Raw genomic sequence first — 21,036 nt, 5'->3', positions numbered from 1 at the left:
CTAAAGCATTAAAACAATTAAAAGAAACAGCAGGATCAAAAGAATCAATATGAAACCAAACCAACCCTATTGTTAAGTGTTTCCAACCTTGTTTCAAAACAGCCTTATGAGGATTGTTTTCCACACAGCAGTGTATGAAGACATCTACTTTTGAAAACTGATTTTCCCATGAATACGTATCTGGTTTTCTATGCTTGGAGAAGCAGGGAATACCCAAGCTGGCGTTCAGTAGTAACAAATATGAAATAGACCATTAAAAAAAAGTTGTAGGAATGTTAAAATCCTTGTTGACTGGTTTTTACGTTTACCCGGCAGCATTCCAATGCTAGCGTTGGCATGGAGACTGGAAAAGGAAACTTTCCACCAATCTGTCACTTGCTACTGTTCCCACTTATTTTACCGTGGATCCAATTTTAACAATTTTTTAAAACATAAAAAAAAAGTTTGATGCTTTTTTGCTTTCTCTTTCAAGACGTTTCTCAAGCATAAAAACACGCATGAAAAACCTTTCTAAAATCAGTCAAAGATCTAGTTTTCCAAATACTCAGCTGTTTTCATTAGGATAATTGCCTGGTTTTTTTTGTTTTGTTTTTCCACGTTTAGTCTGAATGCTTTGCCATGGGGGAGCCCCACAGTCTGAAAGTAACTTTGTCCCCACTCTCCTCACTGCATTTATTACAGAGGCTGGAAGACGCATCTGCTTTTCAACAGTTTGTGGTCCTTTTGAGACCAGGGAAAGCTGAGGTTTCAGGAAGAAAGTTGGGCTTCCCAAAACTTCGGTGGCAGCAAGTTTGGTATGGTCACACCTAGGATTTCTTGAAATCAATTTCGTTGAGGAAGAACAGTCTGAGATTCTTGGAGCTAGGCTCGAGGTCACAGGTGGAAGGCAAATCTGTCACTGGTCCTCTCGTAGGTGGCCTAGAACCCAGTAGGCACTCAAGTCATGTTGACACAAATGAACGAATCCCAGTACCGCCGTATCGCATCTTACAAAGACTGAAGGGTGATTATCTTGAGCTAGGAAGTAAAAGAGAGAGCTGCCTACCCAGAGCTTAAGGGGCCTCAGGCTGGCATCCGAAGCCTGGCGATCTCATTCCGCTTTGGCATCATTCTGAATTGCTCTGCCTGAAGCTGGCGCGATGTTAAAGAGAGAAAATGCATGCGAGGAAAATCAGAGAGCAGAGGGTCGGGAACAGATGTGAGCAGAAAGGAACAGCATTTGAAATGAAAGAAAGAAATTGGACTCCCACAGCTGGAAGCACAGACGCCCTCAGTGTCGTCAGGGATGTGGGATAATTTTGCCCTCCCTTTGTTCTCCCCCCCCCCCCCCACCCCCGTCTTCCAAGTTCCCAGGGCGTTTGTTTGATGTCTTTTTCTGTTCGATTATTGGACCCTAAGGACGGACCCAGGGTCAGTAGGTGACATACAAAAATGAACGAATTGAGCGGTTCTTATCACCTCCCTTGCTCCCCCCCCTGTGTCCACAGCGCCTAGCACGTAGTAGGCGCTCCTTAAACATCTGGAGAGCAAATGAGCTGCAAGTTTGCGGCGCTGAGCACGTGGGACTGGGGAAACCAGGACAGCAGAGGAGGGTGTCCCCGACCACAAAAGCCATGCGGGCGCGTGCGGAAGGCTGCGGCGGGCGCTGCCTGCGTGGCGCCCGGGGCGGGGGCGCGGGGGCCCGCGGCAGCACGTGCGCGGTGAGGACGCGGGCCGGGCCGGGCCGGGCCGGGTGGGCGCGGGAGGTGTGCCCGCGCCGTGGCCCCCGCGCGTGCGGCTGCCCGGGTGGCGGTGTGAGTCACTGCGGAGCTTGTGTTTATAGCCGCCGGCAGGCTCGCGTGAGACGCCGGCCCGCCAGCCAGCCGCTCCGCGATCCAACCCGCGCGCCCCCAACGGCCCCCCAACCGCCGCCCAGGCCCGAGGGCGCCATGAGTAGCCCGCGCTGCGCCCCGCTGCTGCTCCTGCTGCTGCTGCCGCCGCTGCTGCTCAAGCCCCCCGCGGGGGACGCCGCCGTCATCACCGGGGTAAGCGGCCCCCGGTGCACCTGTCCGCCCGGGTCGCGCGCGCCCTAGAGGCACCGGGTGGGGGGCGGGGTGGCGACCGCAACGGGGAGGCGGGGGCCACCGGGAGGGTCATCCCGGGTGGGGACTCCTGCTCCAGTCGCCCTTTGGCGCACTTGGAAAAGTGCCCTGCTCCCAAAGCCGCGGACGGCCGGGACATCGGGCGCTCCCTGTAAGAAAAAGTGACCACAGTCTCACCTCATCACCTTCATCACCACCTTCTCCCGCTTGCTTCCCCCTCTCTCCTCGTGTTTGGTCTGTTTTTCTCTTAAGCTGAAAGAAGTTTCCTTTCGCGGTTTTCTCAAGCACTTTCCCCAGACGTTCCAGCCTCTATCCTTAAAATTTTAGTGTCCTGAAATGCAGAGGGGCAAGACCAGTACCCCCAAATCCCGGGAGCCTGAATTCTGTAGTCAAGGAGTTTGCTCCCCGAGGCATCCTCCGCAAAAACCCTTGGAAATAACTTGGTCTGAGGACATACGTGCACTTTGAAAAGCAATGTGGACGCTGCCTTCTGGGTTCCAGGTTTTTTGGTTTGTTTGTTTTTGTTTTTCCAGCGTCCCGAGGTTCTCCCTGTAGAAGTTTTCCACTTCCAGTTATTGGTAAAGCACCTCCAGCGCTCTGGCTTAATTCTGGAGTAGGTTGCCATGTAGATGTTGCAGTTTAGAGAGATGTCTTCATCATTTGTACAAGCAGGAACTAGTTCAGGTCTCTTCTGCGTCCACCAACAGTTTTCTTTGTGTGGATCCGAAGGATGAGTTTACAGCACAAGATAAAAATGTCTAGTCTACGTCAACAATGCAAAATCGCTACGATTTCCTGATTGTTAAATGCTTTACTCTTCTAAGTCTTAACTTATTTTACACCTCCATTAAATTATTTCAGATAGCTAAGTGCACACAATAGGGTTTAAATAAAACTTCTGTGTTTGAAATGATGATACGTAGATAATGAAATAACATTTAAATTTAAGGGAAATGTCATCGTCTTGAGAAAATTAAGCTCTATTGTCTCCATGTTGGTTAATAGGCTTATAGCACATTGAAAGTCCTCATACTAGAACAGTATGTGGTTACAGCCAATAGATATTTGGGTGACAGCCAAGAGATGCTTAATTATAAGCATTGTGATATTTGTTAGAATAGTTTGTAGAGATTTTTACAAATGTATTTGAATAGCTTTGTCAGTCCCTGTGGTTGAAAAAGAGTTTTTACAGGTCTTTCGAATACATGAGAATTGAAACCTGATGAGTTTTTTTCCCCCCTCTTCCCCTGCTGGCTCATTTTAAATTTCTCCTAATCCTCTGAGTCCCAGATTCCTTTGTGATATAAGTATCTTTTTGTTCCATTCACAAGACAACACTATTTGAACAGATCAGCAGTGGGTTAAATATGAAGGGCATTAGGAAACAGCTGTCTAATTAAAAATATATAAACCTATGCAATTCTTTGTATGTCTGAGAACTGAAGCTTTTTGTGTTACAAAATGAAATTTTATCACATTGAATGTTTATCTGTTAAGGTTTAGACTGGGCTTATTATATAATTATGTGTGCTGTTTTTCTTGTTGTTTTAAATCAGTGCTACCAAAAAAAAAAAGAATTTAAAAAATTTCTCTAAAACAACATGGCAATAAAGAAATGTAGTTATGTTTCCATGACAGGAACCATCTGGAGTCAAATAAAAAACTCAATAACTTATCTAGATATGTCATCTCTAGGCTGTTAAACGTCCAAGTGATTGGTTGAATTTTAAGAGATTTTGGCTGAATTTTGATTGTCTTATTAAAAGAGCTAGTGGGGCTTCAGAATTCCTGCTCTTGAGCATCTGTTGAAGTAAAATATTGCCTGAAACCTCCACCTTAAATATTTACTTTTTGGGGGGGGTAGTATATGTAGTTATTTTTAGATTGATTTATATGGCCACATAAATTTGTTAAGGCAGTATTGGGAAAGATCGAGTATTGAACGTCTCATTTATGGAATGTAAAATGGCTACATATGTGTGATTTCTGGCATTCAAATAAAAATTGGAAAAGTGGGAATGTTTATATATTTTCCTATAAATGTTCAAATACCCCAAGATGAAAATTGTAGTTTAAATCCAGATATTTGTTTTAAATAGCTCGAGAAAAAATTCTTATGGAGGAAAGAAAACCAACTCTAAAGCAAGATAGCTGATCACTTTTAACGAAAAAATAGTGAATAAGAGTGTGCCCATATATTTCCATTTTGAGAAGTTATAGCTGTCCCCAAAACCAAGAACTCTGAAGAAGTGTTTTAGTTGTTTCCATGAAATCTACATTTAAAATTTGTGTCTAAATTATACACTTTTTAGCTTCTTACGTATATAGTACAGGTTGCTTTTACCTTATCACTAGCAAAACATTACTGCACACCATTCAGACAAAGCATCCTATTTATGGTTGGTTTAGGAGAGAAGAATAGTTCTTCAGATCTATTTTCATGCAAATAAGTTTAGACTTCATTATTTACTTCTACTTAGTCAAGTATGGAAATTCTTCCATAGTTAATTCTTTGATTTTATGTATTTACAAGTTTTTATATCAGGAACAACAGTCTTGAGTAATCACTGTTGATAATTGCATCTGTCGCTTGCATTTCTAAATCTGATGGATCTTACAGGATAGTTCAGGTAATTTTGTAATGTACACATATGTATATCCGAAGCCAATAATTTCCTTTTTGCAGGTTACTCACCCAGAAAAGAGTAATATAAGGCAAAAAGTCTTGGTCTGTCCATTCTCAACCTGTGAGATTTCTTTCTTTCAAAAGGAAGTGGTGAAAATCAAGTCAGTGGTGTGAGAAACATCAAATCTCGTGAACCAAAATGCAAATATTTGAAAGAGAAAATGAGTAGTATTTCAAAAATCGACATCAGTGCCTTTATGGGTCTGGAGTATTTCATGCCAGATTTAGAGACCATTTAAATCCCTTTTTAAAATTGGGCCCAATGTATTCTGCAGTTAATAGTTATAAAATCTTGTGATTCGATTTATGGAGTTCCTAATGGCCATGTATGGTAAAAGACTAATATAGACACGTTCTTCAAATTCAGAGCCGGTTCATCCATAAAGCGCAAGAAAAAAAGAGCTCATTTTGTTTTTTAAAAATCTTGTGGTTTAAGATTTTCATAATGTGTGGGCCATTATTTAGGTGATTTTTTTTTTTTTTTTTAACCCAAGTGGGAAAATCACTTCTGGTCAGATTTTGTTGTAAATATGTTCAAGCAAATGAAGATAACACTTCTTTTTTTATATGTAAGATTCTTAAAATCATAGCGGTTGGATATTAAAAGGGCATTTTTTTTTTGCTGCTAATTTTAGATCCCCTTAGCCTGAGTCATTCCTGTTATCTGTATTTATGTGTTTGCTTATTACATTTCAGGCCTGCGACAAGGACCCCCAGTGTGGTGGAGGCATGTGCTGTGCTGTTAGTATCTGGGTTAAGAGCATACGGATTTGCACACCGATGGGCAAAGTGGGAGACAGCTGCCATCCGCTGACTCGTAAAGTTAGTATATATATTTGTGTTCTTGGTGCTTCTCTTACATTGCAGTCACTCAACTCTGAGCAAGGCCTGTGTGACATGAAACCCAGGGTAACGTGCTAGAAGTTGGGAATCAGAAGCTGAAGTGGAAAACCACTTCCTCACTCCTTTCCCTTTCCATTTGAGAGAATTGTATCCTTTACCATCCTTATTCTATTAATCATTTACATATCATGCTTCTCGTGGCATTAGAAGCATTTCATGAAAATAATTTCAAACACTTAAATTTGCTTAAAAAACTTTAGGAGATATATATATATATATATATATATATATAGATATATAGATATATATGTAGTTTATGCTTCTTTGCAGAAATCAGAGCATGCACGCTCTTGAAAAGATGTTTAACATCAGACCTGCCGAAAAGGCAGAAGTAAATAAGTTTGTGTTTTGGTTTTTGCAGAAAATCATCCATGATGCAGTCACTCTTGTATCTTCACTTGAAAGTCCTCTATTTTGACTCTCTCCACAGGATGCCTTGTTCACAACCGTGGAGGTTCATGATATTTAACGTGCCAGTTTATTATCTAACAGCTCAATATCACAATGCCCTGAACACCACTTTTGAAAAGTGATTGCCAAGAAGTGGCAGGACCAATGGCAGGACTGGACAGGGCTTTAGAGGTTGTGTCCCCAGGGGTTGCAGGCTCTCTTGACTGCAGGGGTCGGGCAGCTGTACGAGACATCTGGAAGGGGGTGGGTGGCAGGCAGGAGAGAGCAGAGAAGTTTGTGGAGCCTGGAGAATCATTGCCCTTCAGATTCAAAACGTTTGAAATACAGTATGAGTACAGCCAGATACCCCAGGGATGCCAGGTTGCAGGTGCCTTGCTCTTCTAGTGGTACGTCTTCATTTACCCAACAGTTACGTGGGGTGCAGGGGCAGGGGTGTGTGCTGAAGGACAAGTCCCAGGCCTGGTGGCTCGTTGGCGGCGAGTTCAGTCGCCTGCAGTGTTCTCTCTACACGTGGTATCCTCTCGTCTTAAAATAGGTTGAATGTTTTCAAAGCAAGCTAGATTCCACCTTCTGCTTCTTTTTTTTTTTTTTTTTTTTTCCCACATGCGGCTTAGGGTTTAAAACTGTAGTAGTGCCAAACATCTTTCCCGTCCTCCAGAGTTACAGATAACAGCTAATATTTTGACTCTCTTGGAATGAAATAAGGAAGGATGTATATTGGCTTGGGTTTCGCTCTGTGCGCTGTAGTGGGGCCCCTGGTTGATTGGACCCATCTGAAGACGGCATTGGGCTCTCCTGTGGTTTCCTTGAGAAATACTTCCTGTTGTGTTTAGACCTTTCCTCCCTGTGAGCCGGTCTTGTCGTTTGTAAGCATGATATGCACCTTTTATTCTTGGCCATTTTGAGACAGGAAATGTTTTAAACCATTAGTTGTTTGGCTCTGTGCCAGACTCCACCCCTCCACACTCCAGGTGGGGAGGGATGGTGAAGCCCCAGCCGCCTTTGACCTTGATCTCAGTTTTTATCATCTGCCTTATCCAACGAGAGTCATCTTTTGTCCATTGGAGTCGCTGTTGCTGAAAAGTTGACTCTTAACTCACCCTCCTTTAAGACTTACGTTGTCTTCGTACAGTGTTAGTATAACCTCACGTGTGCCCCAGGTACGAGAATCTTGGGGCCAGTTTGCTAAAGCGAGTGAAGAGTGACACATTCTGGGCGACTATTTTTGTATGAATCACAGTACTAGTTGCTGCTCGTTGGATGCAGTGGTGTACCAGACACTGGATACTAAGTGTTGTGGATGTGTTTCTCACGGTAATATTCACAGGAAGCCTGCGAAGAAAGATTTACTTTTGTCCTATTTTCCATGCAACAACGTTCGGCCGCAGAGGGGCTCAGTGAGTGGCTGAGGTCCCAAGGTGATAGGTCAGAGGGCAGGCTGTGGATTTCACTTCTGTCTGATGCTCCATTGTCTGTGTGGTCTTAACCACTATATTCTTCTACTTCCGTGAAAGCTGCCGTCGTGTTTAATTTGAACATGTTTTTCAGTGCAGTTAACCCGAACTGGTTTGTGTGGGGAAGATGCTCACTGAGATGAGGGACAGTGGTCCAGAGTTGGCCCCTGTCTCATCCTGTAGTTCCGATGAGTTTTCCAAACCTGAGATATTTTGACAAGAGAAGCAGATTCTGCCTCCCCGGGTTCGTCTAGTTTCTAGTTGAGGTTTAGTGCAAGGTCAGTTCTGAAAGGAAACAAAGTCGTTCTCCTGCCGTAAACCCAGGGACATCTCTGTGCTGTGTTTTTATCACACTTAATAACGAAGTCTGTAATAACCGAGTAGGGTTTTCCTAATAGAATTAAGTGATAAAAGAACTGAAGTACTGAAAAAATAAGATTTTAATGTCAGATCTGAACTTACCCCCTTCTCAGATGCCCACTTGAAATGTGTTTCTAGACCTCGATGTTACAGCTTTTCATATTGGTTATTTTTCTGTCTTGAAAACACATTTTCATAGGTCATTTCAATGACCGAGTTCTAGTCCCAGAGTTGTTACTTGTCTTGGGCGAAATTTATCCCGGTGAAAATCTAGTTCTTCCAGAGTATCTTTCAATTATATTCTATTCAAAACAACTCAAGAACAAACATTTTTTAATAAACATATCCTGGTGAAACTCCACTCTGAAGTTTTAGAGCTCATTAGTAGATGGTAAAAACGTAGATAGAAAATTCTTTTTAATGCGATGTGTTTATTACTTTTACCTCCCTGTTTTCTTTTTCTTTGGTTAAAAAATAAAGTGGATTAACTCTGACTGTGGTCCCAGGTATTGGTGCTTTAAAAACACGGGCTGTGAATAGGTGAGGACTACACCTACTCAAATTTTAAACTTTCCATTCTGGTTTGGTCTTGACATTAGCCACAGATGTTTGTTTATTTTGATAAAGTGAACAGTATTTGATGAATGAAACTGAGACCTTTAAGTAGAAACTGGTGGCCCCTGAGTTCATTTTACTGTTTTGTTTCTCAGATGTATCAATTAACTTGTAGAGTCTACAGTCACTGCTAGGCTAGGGTTTTGTAATTGTAAAGTTTTTAACTTCACATTTGATAATTCAAAAATAGAATAAAATATGTCTACTTAAAAAGAATAGGATGCCTGTTTTCTAAACACATTTTTAGGCAAATAATAGTTTTAACATGTATTGATTTTTAACAATTAAGAATGCATTACTAAATCGTATGTCTACTGGGAATACTTTGCTGTTTAAGAAACATTCGTTTCTTTTAATACCCACACTTCTAGAGTTTATAAAGATTAGCCATGTCCATCCCATTCTGATTACCCATTGGCTTTGGAAGTTTAGAATTATGTGACTAGTACTTTTATTCTTATTGCTTATTATTTTATCAAAAAAGTTTAACAACTATGTTTCCTTCAAACAATTAATCTTGTTTTTAAATTTCATTCCATTTTTTATGTTAACATTTTTAGCCCTCATTTTGATTTTCTATTTTTATTTTTGAGCTGCACTTTAAAGCTTGACTAATACATTTTCCTTTCCTGAAGCAAAAAATTTCTGATTAAAACCTGGGTCTTGTTCATGTTAAAAAAAAAAAAAAAAGGAAGAATTAAAAAGTTATTAGCTGTTTCTATTTCAGAACCAACTTATGGTGAAACATTATAATTTCTGAACAGAGTATAAATTTTTTTTTAATACTGACTAAAATATAACTAATATAAGTGCAAACTTTAGCGAAAGATGGGTGGAAGAAACAAAGTATGCTCATTTGCTGTCACAGATGTCAAGAGCCACTGTCTGCATTTGCTCTCTCGGGACAGCTTCATGCCCGTGATTACAGGTTCAGATTGGCAGAGAGACTCACAGGACATGAATATGCTTTGGGTTAATACGGGGTTTCTCAACCTGGGCTCTTTTGCCATTTTAGACTGGATGGCTCTTTGTTGTAGGAGCCGCCCTGTGCATTGTAGGATGTTTATTAGCAGCAGCTCTGGCCTCTACCCCCCTAGAGGACAGTAGCACCCCGTCCCAGTTGTGCCCACCAAAAGTGCTTCCAGACATTGCCACGTGTTCCCTGGGCAGGGAGGACGGGGGTGTTGGAGGAGGCTGGAATCACCCCGGTTGAGCACACCTGTCTAATACTTCATTTACTTAGCCTTACAGGACGCAACGTAGGAAGTACAGCACCTTCGCCTCCTTGGGAACTCGTCAGCTCCCTGAGCACACAGCTCCTTTTGCTCTCTCGTCCACACAGGCGCTGTGGCTGCCATACGTGATTGCCAGGGTGTGTGTGTGTCGGGGGTGTCCTCTTGACTCATAGAAACTACCACTCATTTCTTGCAAATCTTTTATGATCCCCCTAGTTCCAGAGGCTCAAGGCTCCCCCAACTCAAGTGCAGTTTCACCCAACCAGTGAGGCTGACCCACCATCCCCTGCTTTTCTTTACTTTCTCTGGGGACACACTGCAGTGGGAGGCCCAGGTCCATGTCAGGTCGGCCTCCATCAACCCAGGCCCCAGGTTAACCCTCTACTCACAGGATGGGAGCAGATAACGTACTGCATGATTTAGGGTTATGTGAGTATATACCTACTCCAAAAAAATTAGAAGAAACAATTTAGAACTTTACCAAATTAAGATACGGTGGCACTCTGCATAGCTATTAAAACCAGAAGCTGTGGGACTTGTCATTTTTATTTTATGCACTGTTATACCATTTGAATTTTTTTGAGCTGTGTACTTCTATTGAAAAAGTTGTAGCAAGCCTGATTTTATTAAGATTAAAATTATAATAGGGCCAGTACTCTTTATGTCACGTGACTAGGCTTTTCTGCACGTGTCCCATTATGTTTCCTTCTTTTACACAATTGACTCTGTTTCGAGAGACAGCACGAATAATACTTCTGTTTCGTATCAGGACTGCTTTCTCTTTAAAAGTGCTGCGAATGTATTGGGAATCATGCCTTCTCAAGAGTGCTGAAGGTTCTGCCTCGGTAACTTCTAGAATTTGCTGGTTGGAAACCTAGACTAATAGAAACATTGGCTTGAGTGTATAGTTGATTGTAAAGTAAACCATCAAGTTGGTACTGAGTGACGAGCTCCTTGGCTCTCTTTGTACATCTGAAGATGCATCTTCCATGAACACTTTCTCATGCATGTGTGACTGTCAGACACCTATTAGGTTTGTCATACAGTGAATGTAGAAGTAGCTGTGAATGGACCAGTCAAGAAACGGGCAAGTTATCTGTGGGGTGTATCGTGTCAGAAGTCGTGGTCTGTGTGGTTAAGAGCTCATAGATGGAGGAGGAAACTGCTACAGGCTGGTCCAGTGAAGAAGGGCTCAGAGGAAGGAGGGAGAAACACAGACTGGATCTTGAAAAAGCATAAAAATAAGAAAAGGGCATTCAGGTATAAAGGGACCTGCAGGACAATCTAATCATTATGTTAAGTTCAGTTGGAGCAGATCTAGGTTGACGCTTCCACAATCTTGGTGCTCTCAGTAAGAAAAAGAATAACACAAAGATATTTTTGAAGGTTTCACAAAAGCACACGACCTAGTGAGCACGTTGCCAGGGCCCCTCCTAGACCCTGGAGGGACCCTACGTAAGCGAGAGCCTTTGGCTTCCGAGTTTGGTGGCATTGATCAGTGCCAGGCAGGGGGTCTCGGGGTGAAGGGGGAGCTCCAGGACCTGAGAAGGTCACCCCTTTACCTTCAGGGAGGTCACAGCTTGTGGTGGGCACAGGAGTTAGGACACACTCGAGAAAATATTTGTTAAATGCCTGTGTACCAAGCAGAGTGCTGTGTCCTCAGAGACAAGAGTCCCTTTCTTCCCAGAGCCTGGAGTCTGGGCCTGGTGGTATCTGGAAGAAGGTGGAGCTGGGTTTGACTGTGACACGTTCCTTTTCTAGCTGGCTGACCTCAGTCAGGTGCGTTAATTCACCTCAAGAGGAGGCCACTTGGCTTGTGTCAAAGCGAGGCAGAAATCTGGCTCCCGCTTTGGTGTGACATTCATACATGATGCCCTGATGTGGCCCGGCCCATGGCAGGCCGCCAGCGTTAATTTCTTTTTTCTGCTACTTTTGCTGAGGACGACCTACGTGACAAGCCAAAGAGTGACCATGGTGTCGAGATGCACAGAGCACCACACTGAAACCAAGAGGACACTTCTTCTGAGTACCTGAAACTATCTTACTGGGTATCTGTCATTAAAATTTAAGTTCCATGAAGGGCAGAGGCCTTTCCTGTTTGGTTCGTCACTGTATCTGCAGCACCTAAAGTAGGGTCTGATATGTTGGTGACACTCAGTAAATGCCTGTTGAATGAATGAATAAAAGACACATGCTTGGCGTTCTCCACGGATACAGTTTGACACCCTTATTACAATTAGAGCTCACTCGTTCCAGGCTCCTTGGATATCGCTGTCTGTGTTCATTTTTCTCAACCTCAGCACCGTTGACATTTTTTTGGCATTTTTTTATACCAGATAATTCTTTGCTGCGGATACTGTCCCCTGAGTTATGGGATGTTTAGCAACATCCTTGGCCTGTAGCCACTGGGGGCCGGTAGTGCTGCCCCCTCCCCTCATTTGTGACACACAAAAATGTCTCTGGACGTTACCAGATGTCCCCTGGGGGGCTGGGGGCAGAATCACCCCAAATTGAGAACCATTGGTTCGTGTAGTCGTTTGGGGCTCGGTGAAAGGAATCTCTCAGATCTCAGGGTCACGAAAGGATCATAAAGGTCATGAGTTATGGCATCTCATACCATCCACTTGTAATTGTCCAGGCCATTCCTGCTGCCTCCACCTCCTCTGACATAGTCTCGGGGGCAACACATGAGCCAGCTATCCGTGGGCCTTTCGACACACACAGTGACAGAACCATTCTAGCACGCGTCTGCATGGAGCCGATGGCCAAGGTGCCCCCGAGTAGACGCTGTCGTTAGAGCCTTGAAAATAATGCTCTTGCAAAAAGACAGCGGAACTGGAATGGCTCTGCCTGTCCACCTCATACCTCCCCTGCCGTCCTACTGCTTCCCTTTCTTCCCTGTGTATTTATGATCTCAACCATCTCCCTGGCCCTTCCAGAACCATTTTGGAAATGGAAGGCAGGAAAGAAGAAAGAGGAAGAGAAGAAAAAGGAAAAAGGAGGTAAGAAGAACACGAGCATGGGAGCACCCAAAGATAACGCCCAGAGTAATCAGCCTTGACTGTTGTTGGACACCCATAGAATTGGGTCCATCCAATCAGTGCACCCTAACAATAAGGTTAGAATGGTTCTGCCACTGTCTGCAGACAGCCTTCTGTTTGATGTATAAAGAAATGATTCAGAGGGCATCTGGAAGATGCATCTCAGTTTTCTCCTAAGGACAGATTACTGGTGTGGGGCGGCCTCTTTTGGTGGAAAGAATAGGAAATACGCTAGAATGATACCGAAGAGTTGGGAGGCGGGAAGGATGAATTTCCGTGCCTTGCGGAAACTGTAGAAGGATCCCGGAGGCGTGAGTGTGTAAGAGCTGGCCTCTCTCGTATTACCCTGGATCGGGTAATTTGTCATCCCATTTCATTGAATATCCATTGCCTCCAGGCCTGGGGTTAAACTTTCTCCCTATCACTTGCAAAGCACGCAGGTTCTCAAGAGAGCACCACCCCTACAGGGGGAAGAATGGTTTTTGCTCTTTGCCTCTAGAAAGCATACGTGTTTTGAGGGTCCTCCACTTGCCGTGGCACAGAGAACCACCACCCCAGTTGCTGGTTGACCCTCCTCAACCCGGCTTCACCCAAGACATGATGAGCAGGGCTCTTAGGAATAGCAATTGAACAGCTCTTGGAATGAAGCTGACCTTTCACTGCTGGTTCTCCCTAAGCCCAGGTTTGCTTTATTGCATTTCTGCAAATCGAGCTTGCCTCCTTCCCTAATTTTACTCTTATTATCCCCTTGCCCCACCCAGAATTTTGACTTCGTCTCACATCTTTTTTTTTTTGGTGGTGGGGGGGAGGAATGGTTTCTGGGGGGGGGTTTATAGATTTTTTTTTTTTGGGGGGCCGCGCTGTGCGGCTTGCGGAATCTCAGTTCCCTGAGCGGGGATTGAACCCAGGCCACAGCAGTGAAAGCACCAAATCCTAACCACTAGACCACCAGGGAGCTCCCTCATATATTTGCACAAATGTATGAAGTTATATATTTCTCATTATCAGTGAATTTTTATTTGCTCACTGTATACATGTGGTTGTGCCCATAATGTTATGTTCTTCTCAAGGAGCTGCAGTCACAGGACGCTCTAAAAAGAATTAAAATGAGAACAAGTAGAAGGCAGTGTAGCTTGCTGGTTAAAAGCTTGGTCCCTCAGCTCCCCCTGCCAGCCAAGCTTCAAGTTCTGGATATGTGACCTTGGGCAAGCTCCTAATCTCTCTGTGCCTCAGTCTCTTGTCTGTAAAATGGGTAAATTAAAGTATTTGCCATCTTCACAGAGTGGTCGTAAGGATGGAAAAGGATAATACATAAAAAAAAATGCTGAGCCTGTTGTTTGATGAATAGTTAATACTCAGTAAACACTAGCTATTATTATTCAACGAGATTTCTCAACAAAGTTTTTGTTTTTTTAACATTTCCTGCTCTGACTCAGTTTTGTTTTTTATTTTAGGTTCCATTTTTTGGACGGAGAATGCATCACACGTGTCCATGCCTGCCCGGCTTAGCCTGTTCACGGACTTCGTTTAACCGATATACTTGTTTAGCCCGAAAGTAACCACTTTAGAGGAGAAACTTTAAATGTGAACAGCCACACGATGTCCGTAAAGTCTGTTTACCTGTGATTGTGCCAAACAATTAATATGCCAGAAAGAAATGCTATTGCTTCCTCAACTTTCCAAGTAACGTTTTCCTCTTTGATTTTTTTTTTTTTTTTTTTTTTTTTTTTTTTGCGGTACGCGGGCCTCTCACTGTTGTGGCCTCTCCCTTTGTGGAGCACAGGCTCCGGATGCGCAGGCTCAGCGGCCATGGCTCACGGGCCCAGCTGCTCCGCGGCATGTGGGATCCTCCCGGACCGGGGCACGAACCCGTGTCCCCTGCATCGGCAGGCGGACTCTCAACCACTGCGCCACCAGGGAAGCCCTTCTCTTTGATTTTTAAGTGATGTGTTACTTTTCTTTTTTTTTTAATCGAAAGCGGATTTATGTTTTGAATAGAAATGTAAAGTGCAAGGCATTATGGAGCCAGTTTTCATTCATTTCCCTGTTTGTGTTTTGGTTTGGCTTTTTTTTAATGCCAATAACTTGTCCATTTTCACAGAAGTGTGGAGAATAGGAATTAGATATTTTGGTACAGAAACTTCCTTTTTCTTAAAACACCCCCTGCCCCACTGTGTGCGCACACATGCACGCATACGCACGCGCGCGCACGCGCGCACACACACACACACACACACACACACACACACCCCTTGGTCTCTTTCCCTCACTCCTCAGTGAGTTTTAAGACTCTCATTTTATTGTTTGGCATTTCCCTCTGAGCCTCTAGCATTTCAAAGTGGGGATCCACATCCTTGAGCTTCCTGGCAGAATCACTGATGAGAATCAAGCTTTTTGCCTGATACTTAAACAGTGAAAAGAATGTGTAGTTGAACTAGACCCCCCAAACTTCTCTTATATGGGGTGGAGGCAGGGGTGCTTCTGAACTTTAACTGAACCTGCTTATGCAAGTGGGTTTCAGGTCTGCAGTTTGACTAGTATGAGGACAAAAAGAATGGAAGTCAAATTAATTTAGTCCAGATTCCTAGATTTGGGATTTTTTTAAAAGACTTTTCCAGTATAATATTACATTTATTTCTTTTCCTTTTTATAAAGTTGCTTTTTTTTTTTTAACGAAAGTCTCCTAGTTAGAGATGTTCTAGAAAATGTCACTTGAAGAGGAAGTATTGATTTTAATCTGGTATAACACTAGTTATCATTTTTAAATCGGTATTAAGTTGTCATTTAAACTTTATTTGTAACCCAAAGGTCTGTTGTAATGGATTGCCTGACATCCCGTCATTTGTACCTGTATCAATATTGCTGTGTAAAAATTCTGTATCAGAATAATGATGGTACTATATATCATTTGATTTATTTTTAATATCATATGCTTATTTTTGTCACAGCTGTCAGTTCGTATTACAAGCGGATTTCTATATAGCCTACGTTCTAAAATGGGTAAAGACTCCGAAGTCGGTAATATAGCACTAACAGTGTGTAAGTTTTCATTTTATGTACTGGAAGGTTCTGTTTGCATGAGTTTTAAGGTAGTATAAAAATAATGTGTTAAATCAGTGAGGTTTTGGAGCATGAAGGAAAATTATGACATGCAAAACTGACTGTGATCAGGAATGGACTCACAGGACTTCACTGTCTTGATTCAGCAAATAGTAACAGGGTGTCGATCATGGGTGGTTAGGCAGGGTGCTAGGTGCTGGCCGTACAGCGATGCTAGTGTAGCCTGGCCTTGAAAAACCCACCAAGTGTAAATGGATTCAACGTTGCAAATAAACAACTTCTGGAATGTGTATAACTGACTAAAGTGGCTGTGCTAACCCACTAACAGTTGCAAAAAAAAATTGTCCATTTTGTAATTATTTATTCATCCAGGGCTTACAAATGCACATTATGTGTAACTTTACCTCTGGAGTAACGTGTCCCATAAGTGTATGGGATTTTGCTGTACTAAGTACCATACTTGGTCCTAGAAGGATTAATTTTGGTTCAGTTTAGTTTGGGTTCAAGAAACATTCCTTAGTCAGTTTGTTGGATAAGAAAAATAGACTTCAAGTGGAATTATGGGTAATTTTGCTCAATGCTCTTTTTCTATAACGTTCAACATGTCCTTTTTCATAAGTGGTGAAAATTTGATTGGGTCCATCGTCCGTTTCCCCCCAGGTTAAAAGACTTATAACTTTTATAAAATTTTGCTTTTATATATATCAACTTAATATTTTAAATCGCTACCTAAAAACTTAGACTGCATGTACACAGCCAAGAGAACAAATGTGAAGCTTGTGTAGAAAACTTAGAACTGTACCTACTGACTCACTACGATCCAAAGAAACACAGAACTTTGTCATTTGTTACCTCTCTCCATCGTTGTTATTTTTACTGAGGAGTGTACCCTTCTATTTGGTTATTATTTTTTAACTTGTTACCAAAGTTAGCACCTATCAAACCATTGTTTCAAAAACCTTGTGATCATGCTTCATGGAGAGCCTTTAAAATAATTCTGTGCAAAGCACACAAAGTCTTGGGCTATAAAGATGGTGGTGCTGTTTCTTCCAGTCCCTGGGACAGTCTCTCACTGAAGCTGGAACTTCGTAGGCCAGAATTTCTAAAAGTAAGGTAAAGTGAGAATTTATGCAAGAAAACTTAAGTCAACTATCTAGTCTGATATAAATATTGTGAATGGATTCCATCCTGTCTAAGGTAGAAATAGACCTTATGCCAGCAGCTACTGACCAAACTCAAATGGACCTTTGGATTTCTTGGCAAACATTGATTTTGATAAAAACTGTCATGTCTGACTTGAGCCTTTTTTTAAGAGCAGCATTTTTTTTAACTGTAGAAAAGTGTGTGCCAAAACTGTGCCCTTACAAACCCGGTTATCTAACTGAAAACCTTCATCCTTCCCAGCATATCCCTGTGTCTTTTGTTTTACCAAACCAGACCAGTGATAGGTGAAACACATAAACAGACTTTACTCAGCATTGGTTCTGTTATCAGAAATCTCACCCGACTCTTTTCTCACTTCATTTTTCACAAGATTATAAAGTCAGGCACCATTTTAATGGTTTTCACAGGTGGTGTTTTCTCACATGACTGGGAACAGGCCTGTTCCCTAGAGACAGTACTGAGGCTGGCATGAGTGTGTGTGGTTCATTCTTCAAAGCAAACAAGCAAAACAATAACTTCTTATGGAAATTTTTAAACATCAACAAAACTAAACCAGATCGTATGAGGAAGCCTCTGTCTCCATCATGCAGCTTTTTATCAATAATTATCTCCATGCCAGTCTTGTTTCACCTCTACCCACCTCCCGCCCCACCCTCAAACCTTCACCTCTCCTGTCTTGTCTCGAATCAAATCAGTTTCATCCCTTCTCCATAGGGTCCACTGTGAGATGGACAGGCACAGCCTTGTGTGTTGGTAGTAACATCAATCCTTCTTTTATGATGGCTCTCTGCTTAGATGTTGCCAAGGCCCTTTCACTGATCAGCCTGTCCTCCTAAACATTTCCTCTTAAGATATATTTTTGAAATCTCAAGTTGGAGTTCAAAATGGAGGAGCAAAATATTTTCAGACCCAGGATGTGCATATATGAATGAATATTTACTCTTGTATAAAATTTTAAAAGAAAATATTTGCTGCTCAAAGTAAGAAATTTTCACAGTAATATTGCTAACTATGTATTGTGATTGGGTTCTGGGAGTTAAATGTTGTCTGCTATCGTTAGTCCGTTGGACAACTGATGTTAAATATTCCCTGTTAATTCTCCTGGATTCGGTTAGGGAGGGCGAAAATCCCTGAATGGAAGGTATGGCTGGTAGACTCCAATTGTCTTCCACAATTCATTCATCCATTCTCAAATTCTCTCTCTCCCCCGGCCCCTCCCCCGTCCCTCTCTCTTTTCTCTCTTTCCTCCCTCCCCCCTCCTCCCTCCTTTCTCCCTTCTTTCTCTCCCTCCCCTTGCCCCTCCCCCAAGAGGTTTTACCTGGGTACCGGGTCACTCATCTGGACATCTAGAGACTGCGTTTACCAGCAACCCTTAGCCAGATGTGACTTAGCAATGGAGCGTGGGCAGAAGTGATATGCCTCACTGCCTTAAAAGTAAATTGCACTCCCCTTCCTCTCCAGCAGGGAGATGCAGCAATGAATCTGGCTCCTTTGGACCCAGAGAGTGAAGGTAGGGCTAACCCACCAGTGGGTCACTGAACGACTTCCTGAAGCAGTCACCCAGCAGCCCAGAGAAGCAGTTCAGCCACTCCGATTCGAGGGCTCTGTTCAAACACTTCCGCTTCTCCCCTAATCAATATGAACGGAATCATTTTTTCAAAAGTGCATCATTTGGTTAATACCATTTCTGTGATCTTAAAAAGTTTGTTCTGGTGTTCTTGCACAGTGAGTGGTTGCCCTGCAGAAGGTGGACTCAACCCCCAACCCCCCAAATTGGTTTGGATGTTGGGACAGATGCTGCCACACACACTGGAAAGACGTGACAACATTGATGACTCACGTCGTGGGATTTTCTGGTGAGAACAGAGCAGGTGCACGTCAGCCCAAAGTGGCAACAGCGAGGCAGTTCGGTTCGTTTTAGCTTTTATTATGGTCAGGAGGCAGGGCTGGGTGAGAATTCCTACCTGCTGGGGTGGGGAAGAACGGAGAGGAGAGTGTGAGGCTGGAGTGTGGTCAGTGCTTAAACATCCAGAATGGAGTTTTCATGTTTATTGCAATCCTGAAAAAATATCATAATGAGAAACTGATAGCCAAATGGAAGAAGAATCTTCAAATCAGAAATGGTTAAATTCACATTCTTTGGTCACAAGAGCATTCCTGTTCCATACACTAGGAAAATGTGTAAATGTATTTTTTTTTAATTTATTTTGGCTGCGTTGGGTCTTTGTTGCTGCGCATGGGCTTTCTCTAGTTGTGGAGATCGGCGGCTACTCTTCTTGCGGTGCGCGGTGCGGTGGCTTCTCTTGTTGCGGAGCACGGGCTCCAGGCACGTGGGCTTCAGTAGTTGTGGCGCACGGGCTCAGTAGGTGTGGCATGAGGGCTCAGTAACTGTGGCTCGCGGGCTCTAGAGCGCAGGCTCAGTAGCTGTGGCGCACGGGCTTAATTGCTCCGCGGCATGCGGGATCTTCCCGGACCAGGGATCAAACCTGTGTCCCCTGCCTTGGCAGGCGGATTCCCAACCACTGCACTACCAGGGAAGCCCCTAAATGTATTTCTTGATGCTACTGTTTCAAACTCAAATATGTCATCTACCCACGGATTAAGAAATTTGGGAGACAGAGTCACTGAGGCTCATTACAACCGCACATTTTCTTATGACGTTTAAATGAATTTTAATCTCACCAAGAGGTGCTAGAAAAAAAAGAATAAACTTCAAAAGACAGACTTTCAGTGAACGAAGCTGTTTTTCCAACTAGCAAAAAGTAAAGTAACATGCCGTTAGCAGAAGACTAATCACGACTTTGTATAATTGTGTTCCTTTTAATAGAAGCAGGTATTAAATATATATCTAAAGGTGTTGAATTCTAATATCTTTATAAAACTTATAAAGTAACTTACAAATTAAAAAAAAAAATCTTTTGTCAGACCACATGTCACCCTACTCATAAAGGATTAGAACAATTATGCAAATCAAATTCTAGAAATAGCTTTGGTATCCCATAATTCCTCAAGATAGATATGCAAATGAACTGGATCGTGACTGTGGGTTAAAAGAATTACACACTATACGGTTAAACTCTTTAGTATGTCACTCTCCAGAATGAATACCTGTGACAGGGGTTCTTTCCTATCTGTTCTTCCTTTTTTTTTTTTTTTAACATGTTCTTTTTTTCTTCTGCTAAGCACATTGCAATGCAAATTGGTCAGGACTCAGGGACTATGGGGGAAAATATAACGGGGGGGGGGGAATAAATATGTTAAATGAAAAAGGCGAGGACAAGTTTCATCCCCTCATGCATTTTAAATTTTATGATCCCTAGAGAATATTTTAATAAGGCATGTATTAAGTCAGCGTTGCAACTTTAATAATTTTTCAAAGCCTTTCAAACTTACAGCACATCTACGTATCTTCAAGAAAGTGAAACCATTTATTGCACCCTCCAGGTTCCAACACAGGTTCTAACCGAAAAACAGTGTGTGCTTCTCAGATATCACGTCCTGGCAGAAAGCAAGATTTTCATCCCAGAAAGCTACGCAGACTGGCATAACTCAGGTAATAAAAATATCTCGAGTGATGTTTTTAAATATACACTTTCCTACCAGTTTACATCTTCTCTACCCAGAATAGGCTGGCCACTTAAAACTTAATTTGTAAATGACTAAATTATTCCTCCTAGAAGCTAAGTGGTAAAATAGCTTTAATTTACTTGTCTCCTTAATGTTACTGAGAAATAAGACAGTTGCATTTATGCCTTGACGTTGCAGCTTAAAACATTTGTGCATGTTTTCTCTGTGTAATTTGAAGTGACTTTGAGTCTTCAGGCTTTCAGATATAAATTTCAAGCTGTTTATTTATCTTAAATGCCTGCAACCAGTATATAGGGTGAATCGAATACTTACTAAGACTTTTCTTCTCCTTTTCCCTTGAGCAAAAGCTCGAAATACCTTTTTCTCTAGGGTGAGCCTACTACTCCTTCTTCCTTTGGAAAGAGAGGAGAGTGGTCTCCTGGAGAGCTACCTGTTTGA

General features: G+C 42.6%; 1 protein-coding gene across 2 annotated transcripts; it reads left to right on the top strand.

Moving 5' to 3' along the window:
* Positions 1-1,768: 1,768 nt before the first annotated feature.
* On the top strand, positions 1,769-20,564 carry PROK2 (prokineticin 2). 2 transcript variants are annotated; one of them, XM_079934882.1, is made up of 7 exons: positions 1,769-2,024; positions 5,464-5,589; positions 12,685-12,747; positions 14,241-14,469; positions 15,735-15,825; positions 18,737-18,866; positions 20,455-20,564. In XM_079934882.1, exons 1-4 carry the CDS (start codon positions 1,929-1,931, stop codon positions 14,343-14,345), a joined length of 390 nt encoding a protein of 129 aa, XP_079791008.1. In that variant the 5' UTR covers positions 1,769-1,928; the 3' UTR covers positions 14,346-14,469; positions 15,735-15,825; positions 18,737-18,866; positions 20,455-20,564. The 2 variants fall into 2 exon arrangements, with proteins under 2 accessions (XP_079791008.1, XP_079791007.1); XM_079934881.1 differs by lacking the exon at positions 12,685-12,747.
* The last annotated feature ends 472 nt before the right edge of the window (positions 20,565-21,036 follow it).

The sequence above is a fragment of the Stenella coeruleoalba genome (genome assembly GCF_951394435.1).
Source record: "Stenella coeruleoalba genome assembly, chromosome: 10".
Taxonomy (NCBI): Eukaryota; Metazoa; Chordata; class Mammalia; order Artiodactyla; family Delphinidae; genus Stenella; species Stenella coeruleoalba.
The sequence above is the reverse complement of the archived record's forward strand: the minus strand, read 5'-3'. Positions and strand labels throughout refer to the sequence as shown.